The sequence below is a fragment of the Eurytemora carolleeae genome, unplaced genomic scaffold, assembly GCF_000591075.1.
Source record: "Eurytemora carolleeae unplaced genomic scaffold, Eaff_2.0 scaffold235, whole genome shotgun sequence".
Lineage (NCBI taxonomy): Eukaryota > Metazoa > Arthropoda > Copepoda > Calanoida > Temoridae > Eurytemora > Eurytemora carolleeae.
In genome coordinates this window covers 145,429-168,982 of record NW_019396206.1, presented here as the reverse complement: position 1 = coordinate 168,982, position 23,554 = coordinate 145,429, and the positions used below count along the sequence as shown (strand labels likewise).

Here is a 23,554-nt window from a genome sequence, read left to right as displayed (position 1 = left end):
AGCTAGTTTTCTTTAAAATATACCGGAAGCAATACAGTTAAAACACACTTAGAAAGAGACAGGTAGAATGTAGATAGGTTATTAGATCTATAGATGAATAGACTGATAGACAGATAGATAAATAGATAGAGAGATAGATACACTTAATATGTTTTTTATTAGATTAACTAGACCAAATGAAGCTTGTTATTCAATACTTGCATTACATGGTTTATTGAGTTCCTTCTTAATTCTTCAAAAATTTGACATTTCTCATTTCTATATCTTTGGAACCTGACGTTGTAGATTTTTGGTATTTTCAATTTTTTATTTGTCAATCTACTGTTATTTCAGGAAAGAAAAGTTATTAATAATAAAATGTTTTAATAAAGGAATTGAGTCTTTGCCACAAACTCTGATTTTCTAATCTCTATATCTTTTCAACCCAATGTCGTAGACCTTAGATATTTCAAACTATGAATTCTTCTAGATCGAAAAACCTAAGTTTGAAATATCAAAGACTGTTGCCCTCAGGTTAAACAAGATATAGGGATGGGAAAATCCGAGTCTGTGGCAAAGACTCAATTCCTTTCTATTGTTTTGCAAGAAAACTTTAAAGGAAAAATTCAAATAAAGGTTTTTTTTTGTGTTGAATAACGATCGAGGTGTTATTGCATGTATTTTCAGTCTTCAAGAGCCTTTTCTTCTTACCGTAAAAATAAAAAACAGTAAACTTTTTTCTGCCTAATATTCTGAAGTAGTTGATTTTGTAATTTCTTACATTGATGGGGTTACCAACAGACCTTTGCTTTCTTATAATGATTCTAGAAAGGTGAGAACAACATATTTAAATAAAAAATGAAATATTTTTTCCTTCTCAGAAATAGCATTTACGGGATTATTTGATATTGCTGAAATGTGTCTCTATAGTTAAAACCATAAAATATAAAAAGTTAGGAAGGGGATGAGCCCCCCCCCCCCCCCGTTAAATATACGAAAAAAGTTTTGTTATCAAGCTCCCTTTAAACTGGTTCCTTTCCGACCCAGATATTAAAGGTTATTATCAATATCAAGGTTATCAGGAAACCATTATCATCTGAACATTCTTTTTACTTTATTTTTTATGTTTAAAAGAATATTTTTTTGCGTCTTTAATAGGCAAAACTAAACAAAATTAGGGTTAGGTTAAAATTTCCGATTTTTTTTTCACGTTTAGAATTTAGCCAAGATACCTTGGTTATAAAGGTCAAGCCTAAAGAACTAAAGGGGAGAAGATAGATTAGTGTGAAAATAGGGTACATAGTTAGATAGGTAGATAGATAGATAGATAGAAAGATAGAAAGATTGATAGAAAGATAGATAGATTTCAATTGTCAAGTTTCAATTGTCAAGTTTCAATTGTCAAGTTTCAATTGTCAAGTTTCAATTGTCAAGTTTCAATTGTCAAGTTTCAATTGTCAACTTACAATTGTCAAGTTTCAATTGTCAAGTTATCTTAGATTAACAAATGCATATTTATTACAAGCTTGGGTGGATTTGCCTGGATGTTTAAATTTTTCCTGTAAAAGTCAAACAACTCAATTAAGTGGTTTAAAACCCAAAAATATCATTTCCTTGATTAAAACAAGTTCACCAATCAAAATTTAAGGCAAATCGGTCGAGGGGTTTATGAGTTAGGATTTTTTTTTCTGCATCTTAGATGACCCTGCAGAGATGGTTTATGGACACTGTCAAAATTGAAAAATGTTGACTAACAAATGTCTCCATTAATTATTTTGGAAAATGCACCAGTTTAAACAGAAAGAATAAACTAAAAATTGCATCTTGATAAACAACTGCAGTTTAAAGACAGGAAACTGGAAAGGGAGCTAGAAGCCTCCTCAAATCCTTGTATAAACAGATTATGATTTTACTCTATTTTTTAGATAAAGAAATGTATCCTTGATAAATCCATCCAGGGGGCTAGGGGCAGAAATATATCAACAGTTTCACGACTTATCTACTCTAAGTCGTGCATGTAGGTAAATATACTGCTTTCAACACTATCCACTAAAATACTAAAAATACATATTTAAAATGACTGTAAGCGTAATTTAAAGTGTATATGATGTTGTTAAAACGAAAAAAAAAATCATTTCCCAAATAATGGTTTTAAATAATAATCTTAGTCTTAAAATGGGGGTTCACTTTACGTTGCTACAAAATAAAACTAAATGTTATTTAGATCAGAAATAAAGTTTATGTTTGTTTAGGAACTGTTTTTAACTGCAGCTTGAATATGAGGGTGGGTGGAGGGATTTCTCTTCTCTTTGCTTTATTTCAATCAGGTATAAAAAATAATAAAGATATAAAAACAAGTTTTTAGTGTAACCACTACCCAGAATAAAATACTTCGTAATCATAATGTATTTCCCTTTTTTATTAAGAATCACATTTTTAGAAATGTTGTTTTGTAGACTATGGTGACTTTTACGAAAAAATACTTTTAATTTCACTGTAAGAAGTCCTTGTAAAGTAACAAAATGCTCTCACTGTAAAAACGGTTGTTTTCTTTAACCAAATACAACAGAAATATATATCCAGCTAATGAGGAGAAATCAGTGTTAGACATTTCTCACAGAGTGTTCAATAAGTCGAACTGTCTTTAATCCTATAACGTTTGACCTTCTAACAGTGTGAAGATGAAAACAATCAGTAATTATTAAAACATGGATGTAATTGTATGCAACTTAAATTTCCGTTTCATTAAGTTTCCGTGACTCATATATTTGGAAAAAAATGTTATGCTTTATTGCACTTAGAACCAAATATGAATAATCATAAAATTTTTAATGGGGCAACATTTAAATCGTCGTTTTTTTTTAAATGGTCCTTTAAAGGAACTAACGGAGGCCAAAACTTAAGACAGGGTATCGTTATGAAAACCAAGTTTGAAACCCGGGTTTCGCGAATGGGGTTAGGCAGTTTTTGGGATATCAATATTTTTGTTATGAAATATTATTTTATTTAGTTTCTTCATATTCTCCATTTTTTTAGATATCTAAAATCAAAATCTACACAAATGTTGAGACCCCAAAAAGATAACTCGGGAGCTAAATTCAACAATACTCGGTTTGGGTTCGGGAGTACTAGTAACTACAAAGAGTACAAACCTTGTCTAATGACAATGTGTGTACAATGAAGCAAAGTAAAAATCTAACAAATTACATGCAAATACAGGGTGTCCCACGAAACATGACAGTTGGTGAAAAGTTTGAAATGTCTTCTTCAATGATTTTGAAGTTGTTTGATACCAAAGAGAATAATAAAAAATAATATATGACAGTCTTATTACAGTAAAATTGATTTCCAAGTAGAATACATTTTATTAAAAGACTTTTTAACAAAATAAACTTTACAAAAAGTCTTCAATATTTAATACAGTATAGGAAGAAGACATTAAAAACTATTCACCAACTGTCATGTTTCGTGAGACAACAATTGTGGAACAATATTTAAGTTCGTTTTGTTTTTTAAAAAACAATGTTTTTATACTTTAGGTGTAGGCCAAAGTGTAAGCTGTAACCACGACGGTGAGTTGCTTCCAGATCCAGAGAATTGCCGCAAATATTACAAATGTGCACAGGGTGCCCCGTCCCCGCAGAGCTGTCCAGGAACACTCGTCTTCGATCCATTACTTAAGGAAGCGCAAACAATACTACTTAGTCATGTGTTGCATTTTTGAAATCAAACATTAAAAAATGCCATGGAAGTTGTTTTTGTAACACACATTCTAAACTCTAAAATCAGCACTGCAGGGTGTATACTTATAAAAAGAAATTAAAAATTCTTTTTCATACATTTAACTCAATAACAATTTAACTCCCATTTCAGCGATTAAAACCAATAATACCTAACTTCGGGGAAAGAATTATTTTCAAAGTGGGGNGCACTCAATGGTTTATTGTAAACAGATAGTTCCACTCATTCTTATATTCCTTTCTCTTTCTTATCACTTTATAACCCTAAACAGGCTGAGCGGGGGGGGGGGCGTTTGGCGCCCCCATGTAGTTTTTTTTTCCTAGCACTCTTATATTTGACACTATCACCGTGAAATTTTGTTACTTTTAATGAATAGTAATTTAAAGAATTTTTTGTTAAAAAAATATTTTTTTTAAATTCATTTTTTGTGACTAAAGCTACAGATCTAAAAACTATATTTTGAATTATATATATAAAAAATGCATGTAGAAACATGTGTCTCACATTGATATTTGCTTTAAAAAAAAAAATCTTCAGTTATTTGCCACGTTCTTAAGGAATTTTTTCCACCCCACCCTCACTAGCATCCAAACTATTTAAGCTGGTCTTATTTTTTTTTCTTTGAACTGACCATGAAAAATTGGGCTATGAACATGCATTTCAACCCTTTACCTTTTCTCTAAGGCCTTTTTATAGTGGGGGGGGAGCGCCAAGCCCCCCCCCCCCCGGCTATACATAGATTCACAACCCCCAGCCTAGGGTTAAGAAACAAAAGAAACTTAATTATGTTTAAAAGTCTCTTTGCTTAATTTGTACAACAAACAAAAAGACAAACAACTATTTAATTTTAAAAAAAACATTGAAACAATTCCTTCAGGACCTTCCGTAAGACAATGGTAATTTCTGTTTAAATGAGATTACCAAAACAAATTTTGTTTTGCTTTGATAGATCTGTAATTGGCCTGATTCCACGACGTGTATTGTTGACCTCAAACCAAAGATTCCAATCAGGAAATTAAGATAATTTAATTTAATCCAAATAGATTTTCAAGAACAATATAATGTATTCTTACGTCAATTCAGTTATTTTGTCCGACAAAATTATTAATAATAGTGATTTATTTAGACTAAGTGCTTATCTTAAAGTGAAATAAGTGCAATTCTATGTGTTCTTTAACTTCTGTTTTTACACTTTTTATTTAATCTTGGAAAACATGTCAACTAATTTGAGAAAATTTGGTATTCCTTTCTATATTTGACACTTGTGACGTCTTATTTAGTTGGTCCATTTCTCTGTTGTCACCTATTGTAGATACTTGATAATCTGTTTGGTTTAATCTAATGTTTTTGCTTTTCTTAAGATTAAAGAACTTCATGTCTGAACAAAAATTCTTATAAAACGTTATTAAACAGTTAAAATTTATATAATACTAGAAATTCAAGGCGCTTCGCGCCCTTCTTTCTAGCCTTAGAGGGCGCTTCGCGCCCATCTCCTAAACTAATTGTGAACATGTTCTCTTTGTGTACATCGTAAAACAAAACAAAAATAATTCGCGGATTTTCACAAAAAATTTCGCGGATTTTCAAAATTTTAAAAAATTTAATGATGATCGAATTTTGATGGAGACAAATATTTGAAATTTTGATCATTCATAAACCTTCCCTGGGCTCCCTAGATGTCCCACAAAAAATTTGGGACCCGATCGGTTCAGCCGTTTTGACGTTTATTGGATACAAACAAACAAACAAACAAACAGACAAACAGACAGACAGACAAGCCAAATTTATATATAGATTTAGAATAAAGAATCTTATAACTAATCAAAAAAATATATAGTTTTTTTCAATTTTTATTTTATTATCTTAAAGAGAAAAGAGTGTGATATCTGGTTTAACAGAGGAGGATCTTTTCAAAGGAAACTTTTCAAATGTTCAAAAACTTTTAAGATAAAATCCTTCTGTTCCGCTTTAAAAGATGGTCTAGGTTTTCTACAAAATATATTAAAAATTGAGCATTTTCGTGCCAAAAAAATTATGAACTTTGTACAAAATCCATTTTTATTCGTTACATTGTCATTAATGTTACATGGAAATGAGTTTTTGCCCCTTCTTAGTCCCTATTTCTTTGCAACACGATGAATTCTGTTAGATGAAATAGTAGAAGTTTTAAATAGTTAAAGTTTATTATTAGATTGCAAAGATATAGGGGTTAGACAATTTGAGTGTGTGGCAAAAATCAGTTCCTTCGCCGAATTGCAGTGAATAATTGCAAAATTTGATGAGAACCTAGATGTTATATATTTAGTTAATAATTGGCGTTTGGATAATGATTTTGATTCAAATACATCTTTTATTTCTTAAAATAAACGAACAATTGAAGTACTCAACCCTTATTATCTAAGATTATTCAAAACTAAACTTTTCATTTTTTTTACAAAATTTGGCTTATTTCCTGTAGGGGCGGAGGGCATTGAAGAAGTACCTGAACTCACGGAGGCGGAAGAAAAACGACGGAAAGAGGCAATTGCCAGTCTTTTTCATGTCAGGTCAAATCCCAGGATTTAAAAAACTTAAATATTTAATTTTTAAAATTTTTATTTTATTTGATTAATCTGAATTTTAGGGATAGGAAGACAAACCCCTTGGTTCGATTAAGAACTAGCAGACCCCGAACATCACAGGAATAAATTGCATGAAAACGAAAGTGTAAAAGTTCCACAATTTTATATTCAAGATCTGCAGTTTGTTTGTATTAAAATCAATTTCAAACTGTTGAGACGATCAAGCCAGAATTTAGTAAGACATTTAAGAAAAGTAAGGTTTATGAAAAGCCTAATAAATATACCTTACACAAATTTTAATCCGCCAAATAATTAAAACAATTTTAATATTGTACTTTCTTACAATGGTTTCAGGTTAACAGACTTTATAAATTACAGGAAAGAAGGATGCAATGTTATATTTTTACAATGTTAAATTTTTATATATATCAAATATATTAAAAAAAAACAATTTTATATATAAACTTTTTGGTGAGAATTTAGTGTTTTTCATTTGAAGATTATCCCCCAAAGAATCTATTATGTTTAGAAATACTTTAGCTTTGTATTTACATTTAGAAATGTCAAAGCTATGAAGAAAATGAAGTGTAATTCAAAAATCAAAAACTGTAAAAAATATAAATCAAATGTACTTTATGACCCCACAGGAGCCAAGACCAACAGCAAGGCCTACAGAGGTTCCTCAGTTCAGTAACAGGGGAAGCCAACTTTTCAGGTTTTAATTCAATTCTATTTAATCTTTATTTGAAAACATTATTCTAATTCATATATTTCAACATTAATTATAACAATAATTTTTCTAGTTTTCAGGAATTCCTTTAAAATATTTCCTCCAATTAACAACTCAGCTTAAATATAAAATATAATTAATATAGATAAGAATAAAATTAACTTAGAGGTTAGTCCCTTGAAATAATTCGCGAAACCTCTTATAGCAAATAAATTCACAAAACCTCTTAAATTTTAATAATTCACGCAACCTCTCTACTAAATAAAGTGAAACCAAGTTAAATTATAAAATAAAACCACCAATCTATCGATTACAATGGAACAGTGTAGTAGAAAAACAAAATTTCAGCAAAATTATGTATATTTGTAGTTGTTGTAAAGCAAATAGTTTCGCCAGTAGTAATCGATCTATTATACAGTATACACTGTTTTTCATATTTATTGGTCTATTCTATAAACTTGAGCCTTGAACAGTCATAATTTTTCTCAATTATATGGGTCCCACTGTATATTCTACTGTGGAAGGCTTTGAATAGGTTGTGTGTTTTATTCCCCACATTAAAGTGCAGAGACTGCATTTTTACATCATTAAAGGGCTGGGAAGAAATAGAACCAATTTGTTTCTGTTTTTAGTTCATTGGTTTTCATTTAATCTTGCAGCATGTTTTTTGGGATTAGAAATTTACTCTAAAAGAAATCAGATAAAATTAAATTTAATTTCTAAACTAGAAATAAGGAAACATTTCCAATTATTTTAAAACATGGATTTAAAAAGGGAGTGACCGGCAATGTATGGTGGTTGAACTGAGATTGCAGTATTGTAGAGAAATTTTTAGGATTTAATTAAGACATATAAAACGCTTTAAAGATCTTTAATTAACGAGTTTGAGCGCAAAGTCGACGTTGAAAATCATCAATTTGGGTGGGTAGGTTTTGAGAATCGGGGTTTTTTAAATTATCAAATAACGAGGACAAAAAATATATTAAAACTTCTATGTAAGCTAATTGGATGTTTAGGAACATATTTCTCAAAAGAAATTTGTCAATAAATCAATGATGTTAGAATCAATTATTTCGCTTTCATCATTTTATTGATTTTCTTATTTTTATGAATTTGTTCGCAAATTTCTGCAAACTCTTCAAATGTCGTTTTTTCAATACATAAGATCTTTGTGAGTAATGGGAGATTACAGAAACTAATAACTGAATAAGATTACTTATTTTTGATGAAAAGAGTTGATTTTTATTTTCTCAAGTTGTTCCTAAACAACTAATTAGATTACTGCATAATTTTTTTTACATATTTTGCAGTCGTTATTTAATAATTTAAAAAAACGATTCTCAAATTTGTCTACAAAACTGCAATCTCAGTTTAACCACCATACATTGCCGGTCACTGCCTTTAAGTAAAACAAGTGAAACGACTGCAAATTATTTTCATTTTTAAACCTTGATTTTTTAATACTGAAAGAGTGTTGTTTTTCATTTCTAAATTCTAAACCATTGAAAAAAAAGTGACGATGGAACTCATTCAAAAAGTTTCAAATCTGAATAATTAAAATTTTTTAAATTTTTTTATGTGATTGTTTATGGTTATGCACGAATTCTGCATTGATATTGGACAGCTTCTAACGATTGCCGCTATATTTTTTATGTTTTTTAAAACTACTTTTAATAGAAATTCTGGAGATGCAGACAGAGATAGGGACAGGAACTCAGAACAAGATGAAAATGCCAGGGATAGGGATAGGGATAGTTTCAGGTATGCAATATGACAAGAACAGTGATAGGAATAGTTTCAGGTATGTAATATGACAAGAACAGTGATAGGGATAGTTTCAGGTATTCAATATGACAAGAACAGTGATAGGGATAGTTTCAGGTATGCAATATGACAAGAACAGGGAAAGGGATAGTTTCAGGTAAGCAATATGACAAGAACAGTGATAGGGATAGTTTCAGGTATGCAATATGACAAGAACAGTGATAGGGATAGTTTCAAGTATGTAATATGACAAGAACAGGGAAAGGGACAGTTTCAGGTATGCAATATGACAAGAACAGTGATAGGGATAATTTCAGGTATGCAATATGACAAGCGAAAGATTAGAGATAAGGTTTTAATAGTAATGGGTCTCACATGTACAATGTCACAAATGTACAATGTCCTTAATGTAAAATGTCCTAAATGTACAATGTCCCAAATGTACAATGTCCTTAATGTAAAATATCCTAAACATATTATGTCCCAAATGTACAATGTCTCAAATGTACAATGTCCCAACTGCACAATTTTTTAAATGTACAATGTCTCCAATGTACAATGTTCCTTAAATACACATACCTGCAAATGCACAATATCTCAAATGTACAATGAATCAAATATACAATGTATCAAATGTACAGTGTCCTAAATGTGTACAATGTCCCAAGTGTACAATGTCCAAAATGTATAATGTCCAAAATGTATAATGTCCAAAATGTACAATGTCCAAAATTTACAATGTTCCAACTGTACAATGTCCCTAATGTACAATTTGTCACAAATGTATATTGGTCCAAATGTAAATTGTCCCAAATGTACAATGTCCCAAATGTACGATGTCCAAAATATACAATACATTAGATATACAATGAATCAAATACACAAAGTTTTTAATGTACAATTTGTATCAATTATACAAACTCTCAAATGTAGCACACTAGGCTTTCAGGGTGCTTCGCGCCCATCTTCTATTTATCAATCTTATTGTTTTCAGAGACTCTGACAGGGACTCTGAGAATCGGGAAGAAGATCAAGAGAAATTTAGAAAACAAAAAGTTAAAGAACAAATTCTCAGGAAAACCAAACTAAACTATCTTTTTCCAAACCAACCCATACCTAACCCATACCAAACCAAACTTATTTGATCCGAACCAAAACAAACCAACCCATCTTGATTAAAAAAAAACATTTTAATCCAAACCAAACTATCTTGATCTAAACCAAAACAAACCAAATCAATTCAAGCTTCCCAATGCCAAATCAAAACAAATTCAAACTAAACTTTAAAAACTCAATTGCATTTTAACCTTTAAAAGTAATTTAAAAATCAAAATGTTACAAATTAACTTTCAAAAATACTAAAAACACTAGATTTGAGACAAACCTTGCAACTTAATTTGACTGTTGACGAGGTTTGAAATAAACTCTTTATGCATGCCGGATTCTCAACAGCACCCTTTATACCGTAATCGGAATAACAGTAAAATAGTTTCTCGTTTTTCTGGAAAAGTGGTCTTTTCAGACAATTTTATTCTATGTTTCTGCTGCATAAATATGCGAGTTACTTTTATAGAGAAATTTTGAAATAATATCCAAAATTTGATTTGGTTTTATTTTTAGAGATCTGTTTGCAGAAAGTGAATTTCAGGAGAGTGCCCCAGTAGAGGAGGATAAACCCCAGGAGAAAAAGAAACCTTATTTTGAACCCATTCACTGCCATTCAGGAAACCAGCTGAAAACACATTTTCAATGTTGAAAATATTTCTGTGTTTTACTTAAAACACAAAAAATATTTCTATAATTTGAGTTGTTCTTTGGAACAAATATATGTAGGTTTAGATTCAAAACATTTGGCCTTAAAATTTCCAAAAATATTTACAAAAATTGGCACACAAATTAACGCAATGTCCGTAACTTCTTACTTCTAAATTTACGGATATTTTTGTTCGGAAACGGAATCTTCCGTAAATGCTGTAAAACTTTTGTGTGTTAACATAACTTTGTCCAGAAACGTTATCGGAATTTTCAGTAAAGGAATTGAGTTTTTGCCACAAACATGAAACATAAAAGTTATTTTCTCATCTTTGCCCAGTTCTGTAAAGTAAAGTAAATTGATTTCCAGTTGTACTGTACAGGAGCTAGTAACGAACTGTACGCGAACCCTCAGAATTGCCGTAAATATTATAAATGTGAGAGTGGAGGTCCCAGCCTTCAGAGTTGTCCGGCTAATCTTATATTCGATACTAAACTAAAGGTAATTTGAGGACACAAGCTCGCAAAAAAGACGACTGTACTGAATCTTTTTAGTCCTGTATCTTATAGTAAAATTGCTTTTTAGTCCTGTATCTTATAGTAAAATTGCTTTTTAGTTCTGTATCTTATAGTAAAATTGCCTTTTAGTCCTGTATCTTATAGTAAAATTGCTTTTTAGTCCTGTATCTTATAGTAAAATTGCTTTTTAGTCCTGTATCTTATAGTAAAATTGCTTTTTTTCTTTGACAAATCAGTTGATATTTCATTTCAAGACAATATTTTAGGCAGAAAACCGTATACAATCTTCAAATAGTTTAATATATTGAGTTTAAGGCCGTTATTAAAGTCTCATACTTGTTGGGTCACGCCATAAAGGTATTCTGCAGCCGGGGATAAGTGGTTTGTGTGCAGTGCCGTACAGTGAATACCAGAATACTGTAGAATACGAAGACGACATTGAAGACATTCTGAAGTGTATTTGATGTTGTTACAAAGCAATTAGCTTTACTAGTAAATTATCAAATCACTTAATAATTGAAATGGGTCTGTTTACTCTGCCTCAAGTACATTTGACTATTTAAAGGCATAGCTTGATTCTAAAAGTCGACTTCCTATTCCAGAGTTTTCTGGTCATCAGTGTATTATAGGACTGCTGATAATTTAACGATAACAAAGATTGTAACAAATATTGAAACAATCTCCAGCAAATTAGGAGGCCCGGGCTCGTTTTCTAATTTTTGTTTTGTTGAAATTATCATACATAGGTAACATAGGTAACATATTTTAGTTAACAAATCTAGTTCTTCTTCCTTATTTTTGTCTGACAAAATAAAAAAAAATATAGGCAAAAAAATTTTTTTTTGGAAGTTTACAAATTTTGAGAAATCCATGCAAGTGGATTAAATAAAATCAAAATCCAAAATCAATAATATTTTCTTTTTATTTTACCAAAGAATTGAAAATTAAATTTAAAAAGATTTTCATCTTTAGATCTGTAACTAAAAGGACATATTTAGATCTGTAATTGAAAGGACATATTTAGATCTGTAACTGGAAGGACATATTTAGATCTGTAACTGGAAGGACATATTTAGATCTGTAATTGAAAGGACATATTTAGATCTGTAACTGGAAGGACATATTTAGATCTGTAAATATTTAGATCTGTAACTGGAAGGACATATTTAGATCTGTAATTGGCCGGATGCAGCAGAATGCTTAGAAGATCCTAGCTTTGAACTGCCAGATATTGTTAGCTCAGATACACATCCTCCTAAACAGAGGTTAGTTGGATAAACATCCTACTAGATAGAGGTTAGTTGGATACACATCCTACTAGATAGAGGTTAGTTGGATACACATACTACTAAACAGAGTTTAGTTTTATACACATTCTCCTAAGCACAGTTTAAACGGATACACATCCTTCTAAACAGAGGTTAGTTGGATACACATCCTCCTAAACAGAGGTTAGTTGGATACACATCCTTCTAAACAGAGGTTAGTTGGATTACACCCTTCAAAACAGAAGTTAGTTGGATACACATCCTACTAAGCAGAGGTTAGTTGGATACACATCCTCCTAAACAGAGGTTAGCTGGATACACATCCTTCTAAACAGAGGTTAGTTGGATGTACACCCTTCAAAACAGAAGTTAGTTGGATACACATCCTTCTAAACAGAGGTTAGTTGGATACAAATCCTCCTAAACAATGGTTAGTTGGATGCACATCCTCCTGAACAGAACTTAGTTGGATACAAATCCACCCAAAACTAAGGTTAGATACACATTACACGCTTAATAACATAATATTAGTTTTATGTAAACATTAGATGAGATTAAACACGTTTTCAACTTTTCCTTTTAGAATTTTATGATTCCAGACTTAAGGGGCGAACACATGNGGGGGGGGTGTAAACGGAAGAAAAGCCTCTTTAGCAGATTATTTCCTAAAGGGGCTGTTAATGCCCCTGCAACATTTCTAACTCTCTGAAAAACAACTAAGTAGATACACAATCTAATTTCTTCTTCTGGAAAACAAAATTAAGGGTTTTAAAAGTTCTTGTTTTCAGGAATCCTTCCATCAACACCATTGACACAGGCACTTTTATAGAACCTGAGCCGGTAAGCATTTTTTTTTTCACAGGGACTTAATTTTAAGTGATCCTCCATACAAAAATGGCAATGTCCGATGCACAACGGTACTCTTAAAACTTTTATCCGATCAATGATGTAGACGGTTTTCAAGGTTTAAAAGTGTTAAATTCTAATAATTTCTATATGTTTTTCTGCAGTAGAAATTTGCAAGTCACTTCTTTCGCAAAGAATTCACATTTGAAAAGGTCATTTTTTTAAAAATTATAAATATTAATATTTAATTAATCAGATAAAGGTTTAAAGGGTACCGTTGTGAATCGTGCAATGCCAGCTTTGCATGGAGAGTTGCTGGAAATTACACTTACAGTCCCTGAATACTTTTTTACTTTATTGAAATATAACCTGTCTCACCAGGCCCTGAACTCCTTTAAGTTTTTCTTACATCAGGCTATTTACATCCAGGATAAAATCGGATACAATTTATTTTGGAAAAAAAAATATTTGTTGTGCTTTTGGTTTAGGATTTGATGTTACGAAAGCAAAGTTAGTCTCAGTTATTATTGGTTTATAGTAACATCGTTGGAAAATGATAATTATCTTCAAATTTGAAATAATTTTCAGATTGTGATTAGTTCGGTTCCAAGTCCAGAGCATGCCAATGTGCCTTCTTTCAGGTAAAAAGCACTTTTATTTCAAATTCTCAATCATTTCTTTCTTCAATTTTCTATTTTATTACAAAATATTGAAGATATGAATTTTAAATTTCAATTTTTTCATCATAAATATATCAATAAAGTAATATTTGTGGTAATTTTCATATATATTTTTCTTTCAAATAACATCGAAAAGTGAACTGTAAATTAATTATAGTTAGTTGTTTGTTTAAATAGATTCATATATAAATATATTTGGTGTAATTTTTACATTTTTACTTTTTCCATCATTTTATAATTTTTATCTTTTTAAATTTTCTTATCATGTTTTTTTGTATCAGAGAGGCTAAAGAAAGAGAAAACCTATTGACAAAACAATATCCACTTTTTGACAAGGTAACAACATCATACTAGACATTTAGGATACTCAGCGTATCTTGTTTTTTAAGCCTTTTTTCACCATGTTTGAAATAAAATAAAAAGACGAGAAAATAAGAAAGAGCTCAATGCTCAACTTACACTGTTGTTTAAGGATTAAGTGAGGAAACATAATTAATCTCTGGATCCTTTTATTCTCACTCTTCTCTTAATTAATTCCATTTATTGTATTTAAAATGCTTTCACAAGGAAAGTCAACAAAAACTTAAATTTAAAACATTTCAGATATTAATTTAAATTTGAAACACACCAAACTAGCTTTTACGCATGGAACTATTCCAACATAAGAATAGTTTTTTTTGAGCATTGACTACCACTAAAGTGACAGTTTAGACACACATAAATCTTTGTCAGTATTTCTAAAGAAACTAGAGTACTAAAAACTATTTGGTGGTACTTCTGTACTGCACATTTTGTCATTGAATAATATCAACGATCAATAACAACCTTCAAGCCACGTGTTTCTCAACTACACTGTGTAATAGCACACCCTGCAAGGTAAAATGTCCTATAAACCTCCATATTAAAGGACCTTATCTCGAGTTTTTCTCTAGTTGACAATGTGTATAAAAGAGTTGGGTCCCGAGGGTATAATAAACTCCCATTGTTGTCCCACTAGTAAATATGTTGAAGATGTGTAAACACTTCAGAAAACCATTAACAAGATTATATTTCAAATGTCGTCTTTTTAATAAAAAGTTAACAAACAAATATATTCATTGATGAATTCAAGAGTTATCTATACATATAAAAAGCTCTTTGCTTATATATATATTGCAGCTATAGCTGGTCAAACGGCTGGACCGAATGGGCTGAACTTTTTTTTGAGGAATCCCATGGGGTAACAAAGGATAAACATTTAATTTTTTTTTTCAAATATCGAATTTTTTTCAAAATTTAGAATATTTTTTTCAAAATGAGATTTTTTTTAATTTCATGGGCAACGCCGGGTACTCCAGCTAGTTTATATCATAAAGCTCTTTGCTCATTTATATTTAGATGTATATACGTTAGCTATAGCTGGCCAAACGGCTGGACCGAATGGGCTGACATTTTTTGAGGGAACCCTTGAGTACATCGGGGAACCATAGGCTTAAAGAAATTCTTATTTTTTTCTTAAAATATTTCAATTTTTTGTATCAAAAATCGAATTTTTTTCTTTAATATTTAGAAAAAAAATTTCCACGGGCACTTCATCTATAAAACCATTGAAATTTTACGCTTAGTTGAACATTTTAAATGGATTGTCTTAATTTCAAGTCCCCTTCATTTCATGGGGGCATGCCTGATTTTACATCGCCCTTTAACCCTATATCTAATCAATAATGTGGAAGATATTGTCGTTTTTCAAAATCAAAATTGTGTAATTAAAAATAAATAGATATATTCCTCTATATATATTGCTCAGATAGAGGTTTAAATGGTACCGGTATAAGAATCGGATATGCTATTTTGTAAGCAAGGGTCGTTAGAAATTACATTGACAGTCCAGAACTGGGAACTTTTGAATGGTCGATATCGAGATCAATGCTTGATTATCTCTTTTCTTAATCTAGAGTCTAACCTAATCCTGTACTCGCATCCTGAAAAATGTATAAAATTCAACAATCAGAGTCGCGTATCAGAAGCCTGGAAATTTGAAATGTTACGCCCCATTTAAGAAAATAAACGGGAGGGACTCTCTTAATTTTATAAAAACGGTTTTTAATTTATCTGTACCCAAAAAAGAGTGGAGTATGCAAGAAATCAAAAGTGTCCACATTGAACATTCGGATTAAGTAGTTGGGATTAAAGGTATCCCGTTCTAAAGTTCCCAGCTCTAAGCTGAAAACTTTAGAACGGGATACCCTTAATCCTGATCAATTAATCTAAATATCCACTGTGAAAACTTTTAATTTTCTTTTTAATCCACTCTTGTTGGATATCACATTTCCTACTTCATGTAATAAAGATACGTTTGATTACAGATACAAATACAATGCTATATCTATTGGACTAATATCAGATTGGACCAAAGTCAGCTGTTCACAAGCCGACTTTAAGAGCATTTAAACAAATATAAATTTAATCATGTTAATATGAACTTATTAAAAAACTTATTTTATCACATTTGATCATTATTCCAATTGATATGACACAACAAAATATTAGTCTTGAGAATAGAAAAAAGAGAGGATCAAGCATTGATCTTGATATCCGCCATTCTAAAGTCTTCAGCTCAGAAAAACTCCTAATCCAAAACAACGCATAATAGAATATATCTTTGCTTACACATTTCACTATTCCACATTATTTATAATTAAATAAAAAAACTTATAAAAATGATTTTTAGAAACTTTGTAGGAATACATAATAAAAGAAATAGAAACATATTTTAAAGAAATATTAGTTGTGCTGTTTTTAGGTGAAAAAAACAGTTCATACCCTGGATACATCTATTGTTGAGAAAATAAAACCTGGAGCTTCTGATAATCCCGATAATGTACAGAGAGTGGAATTCATTCTCACAGAGGTACTGAATAGTACTATTGTGTACTGTACTGTCTTGTACTGTACTGTACTGTACTGTACAGTACTTAACTGTACTGTACTGTACTGTGCTGTACTGTACCGTGTTGTAATTTTCATTGATTGAAATAATTTCCTAAAACAAGACATTTTATAAATAAACAAATAATTCTATGGATAGGACATTATACATTTCATAGATTTTATAAAAAGGACATTTCTATAGAGAGGAACATTTCTTACAAAGTTAATTTCACAAATGTAGGCCATTTCATAGAAAATTGGTAGAAATAAAAAAAAAATAAAAAAGTTAAATCGCATTATTTTGTTTCAGGCCAACTATGAAGATCTTTTCCCTAGACGACATCCGAGTTATACTTATCAACGTCTTTTACAGGTATTTTTCTACAAGGAGTCCTAAACTACATTTACTTTTTGTACACTGTACACTGTACTGTCTGTTCTAATATACAAGTATTTATAAGTACAGGGTGTCCTGAAATACGTGTATTTATTGTACAGTGTGTCCTGAAATGCATGTATTTATTGTACAGGGAGTGTCCTAAATTACAGGGTGTCCTAAATTACAGGAATTTATTTTACAGGGTGTCTTAAAATACTTATTGTACAGGGTGTCCTAAAATACAGGTATTTATTGAACAGGGTGTCCTAAATTACAGGTACTTATTTTACAGGGTGTCTTAAAATACTTATTGTTCAGGGTTTCCTAAAATACAGGTACTTATTGGACAGGGTGTCCTAAATTACAGGTACTTATTTTACAGGGTCTCCTAAATTACAGCTTTTCATTGTACACTGTTCATTGTGTTCAGGCTTTCCTGAATTACAGATATTCATTATACAAGGTAGTTACAAAATACAGTTATTCAATGTACAGGGAATTCTTAAATACAGGTGTTTAGTGCTGTAAAAGATGGTGTTAATTGGTTTTGATATATTAGTTATAGTTTTATCAAATGTATTTTATAAAGTATTTAGATATAGATTAAAAATTGTTTCCCGATAAAACTACTTTTAAACCGGTTTATTCTTTCATTCATTTATTCCCCTCTAGATGGTTTATTCATTTAAGGAGTTATAATCTCAATTTAAAAGTATGTACAAGTTTATTTGTTTAAGCCATGTTAAAGCTGAGCGGATACCATTCCTCTAAAAAGTTTTGCCGTCCTGTTTTCAAGATTAAATGAGATAATTAAATGAGATAATAAGAAATAAGTTTAAAATTGATATTTGGTAAGATTAATTTACATTTTTTAAATTGTAAATTATTTAGGCAATTGGAAAATTCCCGGCAATCTGTGGCTATGTGGGAAAAGAGGATGAATCAGACAGAATTTGCAGGAATGAAATTATCAAAAAACCTTTCAATTAACCTTTCCACTTTCCAAACTTTTTCATTCATTTTTTTATTTTTTTAAAGTCCAAAGTTTAAGGATTTATGTAAATCGATTCTGACTGACTGACATGATAATTGATTAAAAATTGAAATAATTAATTAAGAACTTATAATGAATTTAAAGAATTGAATATTTCTGAAAGAAATGAACATGAATTAAAAGTATTGATCCGATTTGAAAGAATTGATCACGAGTTGAAAGAAAGAATCACAAATTAAAAGAATTGATCTAGAATTGAAGGAATTGATCCGAGGCTAAATCAATTGATCACGACTCGAAAAAATTGATTACGACTTTTTTGAATTGATCACAAATTGATCTTTATAAATAAGTTTGATTGTAAACCCAAGGGGTTGGTCTGAAATGTATAAAGTTGAATAATAAAGATTTAAATTTATTTTTCAAATATTTTCTTTGCAAACCAAACTATGGAAAGGGTAAAATTTTATTGTCAATTTATGATTCCGGCAGAATTTACACAAACTTTTCAACTCTTTTTTCTTTTGTTATCCCTCACCATTTCACTGTCACCCTCCCTCGATCCTGTACCCCCCTCCCCCAGTTTCCCTTCATACATGATCCTGTACCCCGCTCCCCCAGTTTCCCTTCATACACCTCGATCCTGTACCCCGCTCCCCCAGTTTCCCTTCATACACCTATAGTATTTCAAACAGTAAGCTTGATCTTTAGAATCTTTATTTTGATAAACTTATTCAATTTGAGTAAGGTAATTTTCGGAGTAAGGTAACCAATGAGTAAGGTAACCAATGAGTAAGGTAACCAAGGAGTAAGGTAACCAAAGAGTAAGGTAATCAAGGAGTAAGGTACCCAAAGATCCAAGGAGTAAGGTGACCAGGGAGTATGGTAACGTAACCATGGAGTAAGGTAACCAAGGAGTAAGGTAACCAAGGAGTAAGATAACCAAGGAGTAAGGTAACCAATGAGTAAGGTAACCAATGAGTAAGGTAACCAATGAGTAAGGTAACCAATGAGTAAGGTAACCAAGGAGTAAGGTAACCAGGGAGTAAGGTAACGTAACCATGGAGTAAGGTAACCAAGGAGTAAGGTAACCAAGGAGTAATGTAACCAAGGAGTAAGGTAACTAAGAAGTAAGGTAACCAAGGAGTAAGGTAACTAAGAAGTAAGGTAACCAAGGAGTAAGGTAACCAAGGAGTAAGGTAACTAAGGAGTAAGATAACCAACGAAGAAGGTAACTAACTAAGGAGTAAGGTAACCAGGGAGTAAGGTACCCAAGGAGTAAGGTAACCAAGGAGTAAGGTAACCAAGGAGTAAAGTAATTATAATAACTATAACTTCTTTTTCCTGATATTTTAAATGATAATATTCAGAAAGACGTTGGCCACCATGTTCGCGCATTTCACTCAGGGACATTATTTTTGGATATTGATTTTATGTTTGAATATTTAAAAAAAAAATATAGAAAAATATTCTTTTTAAACCTTTTTCACTTTACAGTCGTCTAAATATGAAGTATTTCAATTTTAACATTAGCCATACCTGAAAAAATATAAATATATTAGAATCAATAGATAGTTTTATTATTTAGAATAAATCTTTTTCGAAGCCTTTAAAAATATTTTATTTAAAATTATGTATTTTTATAATATTATAATTTTTGATAAAAGATAGAAAAATGCTAAATGAAATGTAAAAAGTAAAAACAAGAAAATCCGCCAAAAAATGTTTGAATTCAGGAAACTGGAAATCATAATCCTAGTGATAACGAATTTGAGGAATGGAGACAGGTATTGATTTTTTTCAGGGACAATTTTGTTGAAAACTTAGCTTTGTCAATTTGTTAGATATTTTCAACGTTCTTTTATTAAAATCTCTTTTTATTATCCGACATTACAAACAAACGAATTGAGTCTTAGCCACAAACACTGACTTTCTATCTTTCCAACCCAACCTTAGATCTGTCAAACTTTGCATTTTGTTGGATTAAATATTCTAAGTTTGAAATATGAAAGGGTTACACTTCCAGGTTGCAAAGATAAAGAGATTAGAAAAATTGAGGTTGTTGCAAAGACTCAATTCCTTTTATGTTATTTTACTAATAGTTTGTGATGGGTTGAAAGTTAAATTTTGTTTTGGTTGACTGTGGGTTTGCAGTTTGCCAAAAATCAACGATCAGTTCCCATTTAAAGCTGTCAGTAAGGCTCAAGTAGAATTTAAATCAGGAAATATATCGCACTTTAACCAATCCTCAATTTATTCTAAAATGCATTGCTCTGCTTCAATGCAGAAATCTCAAGATTTGATGGTTTACTGTCATGTTACAGATGAAAATTCCAAATTTTAGGCGAAAGAATTTTGCCACAAACTCAGATTTCCTATTCCCTATAAACTGTTTGAAATATCTAAGGTTTACGACATTGGGTTGCAAAGAGAAAGAGATTAGAAAGTCTAAGTTTTTGACAAAAACTCGACTCCTTAATTATTAGATAGATTGATAGATAAAGTTTATTGCTAAAATACATGTAGATGTGTACAGTAAACGAGTTTAAAATTACAAATCAATCATTATTTTAACAGTAAAAATATAAAGCTCTTGGCTGTTTTAATTATCATATTAAATTATTTTATATTTTCAAAATTTCTATTGCTCAGTTTTTTAAACATTCAACTTTCAAACACGTTCAAGTACAATACAACGTTTTAAAATCATTTCAACTGGTTCTATGTATTTAAGAGAAATCACCAATTTATGTACATCACATCATATCCTATAATTGTACAGGGTCTGAGTGTTGTACGCGAGCAAGGTTGTACAGATACTTCTCCTGGTTGTGGGTACAACATATCATATCCTATAATTGTACAGGGTCTAAGTGTTGTACGCGAGCAAGGTTGTACAGATACTTCTCCTGGTTGTAGGTACAACATATATTATCCTATAATTGTACAGGGTCTAAGTGTTGTACGCGAGCAAGGTTGTACAGATACTTCTCCTGGTTGTAGGTACAGCATATTATCATATAATTGTACAGGGTCTGAGTGTTGTACGCGAGCAAGGTTGTACAGATACTTCTCCTGGTTGTGGGTATAACAGTAATTGTGAGGATAAGGTAATATCGTCTTTATGTTTTATTTAATCATTAATTATGTAATTCAGAAATAAGTTTCTCCGAATAGTTTTATATTTTCACGGAATCAGCTCTTGTGCCAAAAAAATTATTTCAAGAAAAAGTAATATAGATGTTTTGGTAATTTATTTTTTCATATTCATTTTCATTTTAAATAAATACTTCGATTTTTTTTGCCTATAACACCCCCTGACCACCCATGAGTGTCCACAAAAAATGCCCATTCGGTCCAGCCGTTTGGCCGGCTATACGCAACATGTATATATACGAATGTCTTGTTTTGTTATATAGATTTACATTCTTGACGTTTTCTTGGTATTTTCATGCAATATGTAATTAAATCAATGCTTTATGTAATTAATTAAATGTAATTAAATCAACTGTATATAATAAGATTATTTCCTATCCAATATAAAGAAAAAATAAGCTTAAAAAAAAGAAAAATTCCGTTTAACCATGAAATACACAATTGTGTTTAGCAAAGTTTAATTTTAATGATAGTTGTTTAAAGCAAACAGATTGACTACATTTTGGCGTCAAATGCATAAAAAGAATAATATTCTTCCAACAGTTTTCAAACTAAACATGCTAATTTTCTTTAAAAAGAGAAAATGTGGTTAACTGAATAAACTGTCAAATGATTTAAACTCATTTTCTTTACTTTAATATCATGAAACTGTTCAGAATAATTTTTTTTATTTTTGTATATTTTAGGATTCTATAACGAAAAAATGGTCTTGTGGAAAGGATACGGAAGGGAAGTTTAAGAAATATTTTGGACGAGGTGCTAAACAGCTCAGCTATAATTTCAACTATGGTCAATTTTCCCAGGTACTACCTTTCATTAAACCATTCACAATATAACAGTGTTTCCATTCGCAAAAATTAAGCAATAACAGCGCAAAATTCGATCTTTCGACGTTCGAAGTGTAACTTGTTGCAACCCACTACAAAAAATCGTATTGAGAGTATTTCAGTGTCTCTGTTGTGGTTATAAACATCAAAAGTAAAATACTGAAAGAAAGTTTTTTTTTGCGCTTGTAAACCTTATTCAAATTCTGCAGGGTACGAATATCAAAACTAAATAGAGAACAAAATTTTCCTAATATTTTATTTTGTCTAGGCGATGTTTGGTGAAAGTCGTCTTCTCCTAGATCACCCGGATTTTGTTGCGACCACATGGTTAAACCTTGCTTCCGCCACATGGTTTTATACAACACCACAGCCGCCAAAACCAAGCATGTTGCACGTAATAGATGGTACATGGATTCCAAACAGGTTGAGAAATTCAATGCTTTCTTGTAATTGTTTACATAATTTTTATTTTTAAGCTTCTTTTCATGTCAATATACAGGATTACCCACACAAGATGAGACTTTAGAAACAATTAAATGGAATTTGTTAGTCATTTTCCAGTTAAACCTTTAAATACTTTATTAAAGGCAGACATAACAATTAAAATGTCCTTTTTTAAAAATCTATAGGTCGTAATTTATATCTCATATGTACTTTGTAGGGTTTTATTATCAACCAAAGCTACAAATACAATTTTATTTAAAATTTAATTATTCTCAATCCTTCCATTTTTTGTGCCTAGACCATTAAGATAACAATAAAATAATAATAGAAATTGATTATTATATAAAAACAAATGTCAGAAAATACAAAACATTGTTTTACATTATGAACGGAAAATATTTAATTCTTGTTTGAATATACAACTACTAGCTTGGGACGAACCCAAGTTTACACCATTAATACTAAAGTTAACTCACTAAACTCAGATTAGAACCTTTCACACATTTTAATTAAATGAATCAATGATGCATTGATACCTTAAAGCCAATATTTTTTTTCAACATTACAAATAACCTCTAATATTTTTTTATAAAAGTTGTCAGTTTATCGTTGAAAAATACTAACAATCCCCCACCAGTTATATTTAAAGTAATGTAAATAATAAATATGTAACTTTCTTCTCCTTTCCTTTTCTTTTCCTTTCTTTAAAATTGTAGGTGGGGAAATATTGGATCCCACAACCTCTTTTTTGGAGGTTTTTAAACATTTTCTCCTGAAACATTTAATTTTGTATGTTTTTGTTTTATTTTATAAATGAATTACTTACTTACTTACTTACTTCCTTACTTACTTACTTATTTACTTACTTACTTACTTACTTACTTACTTACTTACTTACTTACTTACTTACTTACTTACTTATTTACTTACTTACTTACTTACTTACTTACTTACTTACTTACTTACTTCCTTACTTACTTACTTATTTACTTACTTACTTACTT

The 23,554-nt window shown here is 30.6% G+C and overlaps 1 protein-coding gene across 1 annotated transcript in view; it reads left to right on the top strand.

Annotated features, from left to right (window-relative positions):
* The first annotated feature begins 1,908 nt into the window (after window positions 1-1,908).
* The window catches only part of LOC111698135 (uncharacterized), a 26,090-nt gene continuing 4,444 nt past the window's right edge, over window positions 1,909-23,554 (top strand). Inside the window, exons 1-25 of the mRNA XM_023468388.1 lie at window positions 1,909-2,000; window positions 2,232-2,306; window positions 3,519-3,661; window positions 4,670-4,731; window positions 5,590-5,636; window positions 6,179-6,266; window positions 6,344-6,401; window positions 6,929-6,996; window positions 8,689-8,772; window positions 9,770-9,850; window positions 10,396-10,499; window positions 10,911-11,029; window positions 12,217-12,311; window positions 13,103-13,154; window positions 13,749-13,801; window positions 14,122-14,176; window positions 16,623-16,730; window positions 17,061-17,123; window positions 18,021-18,088; window positions 19,494-19,530; window positions 19,860-19,910; window positions 20,906-21,038; window positions 21,082-21,233; window positions 21,966-22,082; window positions 22,375-22,529. Coding sequence (XP_023324156.1) covers window positions 2,258-2,306; window positions 3,519-3,661; window positions 4,670-4,731; window positions 5,590-5,636; window positions 6,179-6,266; window positions 6,344-6,401; window positions 6,929-6,996; window positions 8,689-8,772; window positions 9,770-9,850; window positions 10,396-10,499; window positions 10,911-11,029; window positions 12,217-12,311; window positions 13,103-13,154; window positions 13,749-13,801; window positions 14,122-14,176; window positions 16,623-16,730; window positions 17,061-17,123; window positions 18,021-18,088; window positions 19,494-19,530; window positions 19,860-19,910; window positions 20,906-21,038; window positions 21,082-21,233; window positions 21,966-22,082; window positions 22,375-22,529 — 2,042 coding nt within the window. The 5' untranslated portion in view covers window positions 1,909-2,000; window positions 2,232-2,257. The remainder of the gene's footprint in view (window positions 2,001-2,231; window positions 2,307-3,518; window positions 3,662-4,669; window positions 4,732-5,589; window positions 5,637-6,178; window positions 6,267-6,343; window positions 6,402-6,928; window positions 6,997-8,688; window positions 8,773-9,769; window positions 9,851-10,395; window positions 10,500-10,910; window positions 11,030-12,216; window positions 12,312-13,102; window positions 13,155-13,748; window positions 13,802-14,121; window positions 14,177-16,622; window positions 16,731-17,060; window positions 17,124-18,020; window positions 18,089-19,493; window positions 19,531-19,859; window positions 19,911-20,905; window positions 21,039-21,081; window positions 21,234-21,965; window positions 22,083-22,374; window positions 22,530-23,554) is intronic.